Source organism: Gavialis gangeticus, unplaced genomic scaffold (genome assembly GCF_001723915.1).
Source record: "Gavialis gangeticus isolate Ggan-Ray unplaced genomic scaffold, GavGan_comp1, whole genome shotgun sequence".
NCBI classification, from domain to species: domain Eukaryota; kingdom Metazoa; phylum Chordata; order Crocodylia; family Gavialidae; genus Gavialis; species Gavialis gangeticus.
This window is the reverse complement of record NW_017729028.1, coordinates 21,681,776-21,689,378: the sequence shown is the minus strand read 5'-3', so window position 1 is coordinate 21,689,378 and position 7,603 is coordinate 21,681,776. Positions and strand designations below refer to the sequence as shown.

General features: G+C 41.3%; 1 protein-coding gene across 8 annotated transcripts in view; it reads left to right on the top strand.

Annotated features, from left to right (window-relative positions):
- Window positions 1-7,603, top strand: part of PUM2 (pumilio RNA binding family member 2) — a 141,708-nt gene that overhangs the window by 80,913 nt on the left and 53,192 nt on the right. For all 8 annotated transcript variants that reach the window (XM_019520801.1, XM_019520797.1, XM_019520795.1 and 5 more), the window contains one exon: window positions 2,661-2,799. In XM_019520801.1, coding sequence (XP_019376346.1) covers window positions 2,661-2,799 — 139 coding nt within the window. The remainder of the gene's footprint in view (window positions 1-2,660; window positions 2,800-7,603) is intronic.

Below are 7,603 nucleotides of genomic sequence, written 5' to 3'. Positions count from 1 at the left end.
TTAATGTAAAGCTGAAAGGGATTTAAATAGTCAATAAGGAGGGGGGAAATAGCAGATAGTCAGCCATTTCTTCCCAAATAACATTTTTTTTTCCTGATAATAATGGGGAAAGGGACAGTTGTGCTGAAGTTACTCTTAAGTTACTTACTCCTCATCCATTGCAAAATAGTGTATCTGGGCTATATTTCTCTTTGAGAGCATCAAAATACAAAATAATATCTGTTTGAGATGGGTACAGTTGTAAAAGTGTCATAGCAAGGTGGATAATATGCTGTAATTTCATTTTTCCTGCCATACAGTGATTTTGCTCTGTTAGATAGGAAGAAATAACAGTAGCTAAAAAAAGTCGCTGAAATAAAAATAATAACCACCCCCATTGAAATATTTCATTATTCTTTAATTCTAGATTGACTTATTTTTGTGAGATTCACTTAACATACTGTATTTTCTGTCATACAGTGTCACTCAAAACACATCCTTGTCTTTTTGGAAGACAATGTAGGAGAAAGAGATTTTTCCATAAACAAGGCCGATTGTGTGGCCCTAGCGGAAATGCTCCTGAGAACAGTGTCCAGGAAATGTGGCAGTCCAGGATATGGTCTGGTTCGGCAGCAGGAGCTTCCTGGTGCCTGCTAACTCATCCAGACTCTGTCTTGGGCTGCCACACTTTATGGACACTCTTGCTTCCAGGAGGACTTACTCTCTCGCACAAGGTCCAGGCCCCAGACCTTTGCAAAGGGTAGTAGCAAGACTGTTTGTTAGTTCTTTAAGTAGTTTTCTCAGATAGATCCTTGTGAATTAAGTGCTGTTTCCACATCACAGGCCTCATCAAGATACTACCAGCAGTTCACTTCCTGCTTCAGACATAAGCTACAGTACTCACTAAGTATGACTGAGAGGGTTAACGCAGGGCTCCACTCTGTCAGCTTTCTGAGCCAGTGGCAAGCAGCAGCATCTCTAGGCATGCTGCTTTTCCAGCAACCCCTCCCCCCCCCAGCTTCCCTACTTAATACACACACATTTTGGGGCAGGAGGCTGATTCACATAGCCTAAAAGGTGCACCTTGTATGCGAGAAAATACAGGATTTTTAAATATAAATCTGTTTAATTACTGTTGCTTGAGAGGGCAACACTGTTCCCATTCATTCTGTGAAGCCACTTGTGACGCAGTACTTGAAGCCATTATGATAATGGTTCCGTTCAAGCTGAAGATCTTTTTTACTTGAGGAAAAAGCTCCAGTGCTTTCATAAGATAGTCCATTTGTAGCATTTTCTGACGTAAGCTGTAGCCTACAAAGCTTATCCCTCTCTGAACAAGTTAGTCTGTAAGGTGCCACCCTGACACGTCTTCTGCCAGACTTCAGACTAACATGGTTAGCTACCTCTCTCTTTCTTTAAAAACTGTTACCATAAGTTATTTTCCCTCAAAAAAGCTAAAAACAAAAAAAACCCCTACAACCTACCTCTTAATACTATTCTTAACGTTACATAGTTTATACTAGGAGTGGCACTTCCTTCCATTTTGAGCTTGAGTGGAAATTCACTCAGTCACCCTACAGTCCTATTCCCTTTGACCTTTCCCTTAATGAGGTGGTTAATCTTTGTTACTGATAAATTGTATTCGTGTCTGAAATTTTGGTTATGTGGAATTTTTTGTTTGTATTTGTTAAATGAATATTGACTATAGAAAGAATTCCTATGCAAGTTTTTTTGCAGGAATATTCAGGTATAAGATACTCTAAATAACATTTTTCTTCTTCAGAAAGAAAAATGGGTACCAATGGCTTATACCAGTGGTTATTAATCTTTTTTCACTGTGGGCCAAATGGCACATCTTGGGTCAGGGATTGGGGAAGCAGGTGCTAGGACCCACCTACAGCCAACACTTCTCCCTGTGCTGATATAAGAGCACCTACTGCTGAAACCCCGTGTCCACACACTAGGTCCAATAGCTCCATGGGCTGTAAGTTTTTGCCCCATGGCATATGCCAATAGACGATTTGCAAAGTTTATTTTTCATAACTAGATCAAGAAGTTTAAAAAACAAACAAACCCTAAAACCCCTCTAATGAAGAGGCCTGTAGAAGACTTGGTGTGCATTGCGCACACAGTTTTGTTTGGCCTTGTAGAAGGGGCTGTGTTTGAAAAGTATTTCACAACTACAGCTGGTAATTTTTTTCTACCATAATAATCACCTCTTAATTTATTACAAGTTCAGGAATGAAAATTTTCTACTGACTGAACTTGAGACTAAGTGATCGTTATTTAAATAAATTATCTACAGGTAAGACTGACTTTCAGTTAATAAATTACTTGGATTCACTGATATGTTGGCAAATTTAACTTCTTGGAAGAATTTTTACAATTTTAGACCCTTCTGGAATCATTGCCCTCCATAAAACATACTGGAGCTCCATTGTTCTGAATTGCAGAAGATGCAAGGCAGTCCTTGAACTAATGCAGTCTCATGCCACAGTACTGCCAGCGAAGTAGTATATACATGCTTATGCACTTGATATCATTAAGATGGAGTGTTGAAAAATAAATGCAGAGCTAAAAAGTATGAAATAGAAAACAACTCTCCTAGTCCTTTTGTAGTATATAGATTGATTTTTGTACTTCAGCTTTTAAGAAAATAGTATCCTATTGGTCTTTTGTAGGTTCTACGTGCTGGAGCAAGTCAGCGCCCTCTTACTCCCAATCAGGGTCAGCAAGGGCAACAGGCAGAGTCACTTGCAGCAGCTGCGGCAGCAAATCCAGCTTTGGCTTTTGGTCAGGGTCTTGCTACAGGCATGCCAGGTATATAATTGATGGATTAAGGAAACTAAAAATCAGTTCAAGTTAAAGTATTGTTTTTTTTATCAAGAATAAAGTTTACTCTCTCTTAAAATCATGCTACATTTGTAACAGGGTGTTTAGAGCTTGTCTCCGTACAACTTTATGCTGTTTTAGTTTGGATATGACAGTGGCACACCGTTCTTTCAAATACAACTATTTCTTTAAGGTTTTTTAGCTGTAATATGTTTTTGAAGACTCTTTCCTTACAGTTTTAATATATTTAGTTTTAGCACATTTACACAACCTTTTATATACCATATTTTCTCCCATACAGTGTGCCCTGGAATTTAATACTCACCTTTTGAAGGCAGAATGAAGAGAGAAGATTTTTCCAGAGTTATAGCTGCATAGAGCAGGGACAGAGCCTAATCTTCAGCTGATTCAGCTTCCCTTTCCTGCTTAACTAAAGTTGAAACTTCAGCTGTTGTTGAAGGCTGGTCTCCATGGGTGGATCTATGATTTTGAAAAGAACTAAAGAGTCTCCAGGGCTGTGAAATTGCGAGAGAGAGAGCAGTAGCAACTAGCAGACAGCAAAATTACCCTAAGCAAGGTTAGCTCAAATAGTGGAACATCAAGACCATTTAAAAGGAGAGGTTTGTTAACACTTCTGGAGTGAAGAACAATGAGCCACTAAGTCAATTGTGACTCCCTCAGGTTCTTGAATAGTAATGCAACAGTTGCTGCACTGTGGAGGAAGAATCAATACAGGGTGCTCTATCCTGGGCAGATAATTAGCTTCCAAGCTTAATACATGCACCCCAATTTTGGTGGAGGGTGATTTTTTGGGAAGAGAGTGCATTTTGTATGTGAGAAAATATGGCAAATGGATTGATAGGGCCACATGCATAATGCTGTTTTTGTAGAACTGCCTATTACAGTCATATTGAAAGATAGTTGTAAGTATTGTTACTGCAATTAATGCCACAGAAATTATTATTTATTGGGGTAGATTTTCTACCTGTAGAATATAAATCTTAACAGTATTGCATCTGAAATGGAAAATTTTAAATGTGGGGAGAGACCAGCTGCTTAATTCACTTGAAGATGATGTTTGGCTTGAAATATAATTGCTCCATTTTTGGTGACCTCTGAGTCTTGCAAGAAAAATAAAATAAGAGCTATACGTTCCAAATCCGTTTTCTTAGATGTTCTGAAATAGAGACTATTTTAGATGAATGTTATTTCTAGTTCTCGTTATTTGTATGTTATAGAACACAATGTATTGTAGTAGAATATGAGCATTTTTAATCTGTGTTTAGTATAACTTCATGAGCCAGAACAACCTATGAATGCATAGGGTCTTGGTCTGGGGAAGGCAAGGGGAGCAGTTGGGAAAGATTTGCTGCACCTTCCAGTCCAAACTTTGGGGAATAGGGAGATGGCCTCCTCTGCTCCACTCATCTCTGGAAGCAAAGCAGAGGAAGCACTGGAACAAAATCCCCAGCCCATTTCCCCAAGCGTGGAAATGCTCAGCTTGGGGAAGGGGCTGGAGGCTGTACCTCTCCTTCAGCAGGGAAGAGGAGCATCAGGTTAAAGCCCCTGCACAAAGCAGCTGCATCTCCTTCCCATGGCAGCAGCTAGCACCTCAGCAAGAGCCAGGCACTGGCAGATCAAGCACCAGGGCACAGGCAAACCCTGCTCTGGCTGCGTTGGCAGGGATTCTTGCAGAGGCAGGCAGCTCCAGCAGTACTTGGGGTCAGAAGCTTGGGTGCTGCAGCCAGAGCCCACTTTTTTCCTGGCCGTGGCTGGTTTCTACTGGAAAAGCTGCTCTGTGCTCCCCAGTCCAGATTGCAGGCTGCTGCTGTGGGAAGCCCTGCCATCAGGGCCAGAGCTGGGGCAAAAGTCCATGGGCTGGATGACCCAGTCCATGGGCCAGATCTGGTCTGTATGTTTGACATCCCTGCTCTATACCCTTAAGATACTCACTCTGGAGTCAACCCTTGGAAGATGAAGAAGATACTTGGGACACAATTATTCAAAATCTGAGTACACATCACAGTCCACTTCAACAACTTAATCGGTAGAGTGTCTAAACAGAAACATATATGACCATATGGAGCCTGACCTGTGGTTTTGTAGAGTCTAGGAGCCTGTCTTAGTGTCCAGTGTCAGCCTCTTTTGAAGAAGGTGCAGGAAATCATTTAGTGCACAGTTCATGCTACTCACAAAAAGTGGTTTACATGTAAATAAGATGATAACCACAAAGTTCCAGTGATTGCAGATATACTGTAGTTATTCCTTGGTGTTTTATGGGAGTGCTGTAATCAAGGAGCATGGGAAGAGGGGTGATCAAACTAGACCGGGAGTGGCTGGAGTTACTTGCCTTGGAAGCCACATCCAGTCCTCCACTGAAGTTCAAAAGCAGGAGGAGGGTTTGTGCTATGTGACCCAGAGTGGAGGTGACACTCCCTCCCCTTTCTTCCCCCCACTACCCCCAGCATACCCTCCTGCTGCCGCAGTGCCAAGCTGCTCTAGCTTTCCCCGTGGGGAGTGCGCCCCAGGGTAAGCAGTGCAGCTGCAGTCTCTGCCCTAGCAGCCCAGCACCTGAGCCAGCTGTCCTGGAGGGAGAGAAGGAAGGAGGGCGGGCTTGGGGAGCCGTGGTTCGGCCATCATTGAGCTAGACATCTAGAACCTAGACTCCTGCCCCCTCCCACACTTCTGAACAAACCCTAACCTCAGAAAATAACTGATCTGGCAAAGCTGTGGCTGGCTTTTTAAGAACTCATAACCTCTGGAAGAGAGGTCTTGGAATTAGTTCCTTTATCTAAAGGAAAATGTGCTCTTTTGAAAAAATGGTTCTTGCATCTCCAGAAACTTTCCTGTTCAAGATGTTTTCTTTACCCACAATTTCTAAGAATTCCTTATTCCTCATTAGTGATGAATGAGGAGAGAAGTTATTAGAAGTAAATTAGGTGAAAAATATCACTATTTAAAGATAGAATTTAGTTGGAAATGTTTAACTTTCAGAGCCAGGCTTACAAGGTTGGTCATGTAGTTTTATCGTAGAAGCCAGAACACTGGTATCCGTGTGGTTCACAACTGGTGTAGTTTGCAGCAGGTTACCAAACTAATGATGAGATGCTTATTTGTTGTCCCTCTTACTTCGAAGAATGCTGCTTTTCTGATCAGCAGTCCTTCTCAGCTCCTTGCTGTGGCTGCATGTTACCTCCAGATGTTTCACAAACCTTCATCTTCGCAGAAGGGCTAAGAACCGAACCCTACCAAGTGTCAGCGTTCTTCTGGACCTAGATACCTACAGTAAATGCAAATCTTAAATCTGTAGCTATGTGGCTGCATGCAGACATAATTACCTTGTACCAGTATTTGCCCAAAAGACATACATGTACATTTAAATGTGCTTAATTTGTTAAAATTCTTAAGATCTTAAAATAATGCAGTAGCAGATAACTACATTTGGCTTCCAGCTCAATTCTCTTCAATTTTACTAAAGATTTAATTAATTCAAGCTAAAATGGGTCATCAACAGAGGGAAGGAATGTTTTTATAAGACTTTTTGTATTAGTTTAATTGATTTTCACACTTTTCAATACTTGGTTTCAAAAATATATCTGTTGCTTTAAAAATAGCTCTTCTGAATATTTGGCTTCAGTCCAAACAACCAAACACATAAGCACACAGTACTGTTTCATAGGGCTATATAATGATGGTGAGTGGGGAAAAGATAACAGTTAAGAATAGAAGTAGTGTTGGATTTCAGTGTTTAAATTTAATAAATGTAAAGGCTGATCCTGGCAGGGGTTGAATTAGATAATTTACGGAGGTCCCTTCCAGCCCTACTTTATGATGCTGTGATTGAGAATATGCCAAATTATAATGGGGATTGTTTGGAACACTGTAGGTCAACAGGGCAGAAGTGGATTTGCAAGTTGTAAAAATGGTAATCATGCTAAAGAGGGTACAGTATAGAGAAAGCAGGGAGTAGGGTTAGGGAGAGCATTGTCTGGCTCCTTATGAAAGTGGGAGAAGAGAGGATGATCAACCCAGTAAAAAACATAGTCAGAATTCTAAAATGGGGTAAGAAGAAACCCAGAAAAGGAGTGGCAAAGAGCTCAGAAAAAAAAACATTTCAAGAACAAGCAGTGATAGAGGTTAAGAATTAAATAAAAGCCATGAGGAGAAGTCATTGGATCTTCTCAGCCAGGATTCATTGGATAAGAAGTCATTGTATATTTTGTAGATTAATATTTGTAGAATAGTGGTGGTATAAACCTGACTGGAAGGAAATAAAAGATGCAGAGGAGATCCTTGAGAGAACAGACAGAGGGGGAATCCCTGGATTCAGAGGAAAAGAAGCAATTACGCTTTTTAGGCCACAGAGATCACAATATTCTTATATTGTGAAGGCTGACAGTTGATTCATTGGGTGGGGGAGAAAAGTGAGAGGATGAAATCTGATACAGGCAGAGGAAGAGTTTAGGGAGCAGGCTACGAGCTACACTTGTGGAAGGAAAGGGGAGAAAAGAGAACTGTAGAAGAAGTTATCTTTATGCTATAGTCAGCTGAGTGAGTAATACCAGGCCTGTTATTCCTGGAGTTCATTACAGTGTCTCAAAAGGGGAGGAAGAGGGAGGCAGGATGTGCAAATTGCCAGCAGATCTTAGATTGGGTGTGTCAAAAGTAGGGTTCACAGGCTGGGTATGGCCTGTGGAGCTGTGTGATCTGGTCCATGGGTTGCTGGACTAGCGCTGGCCTGGTGCGTTTACATGTGGCACATGGGCTACAGGCAGCACAGGTTGCTGCAAGG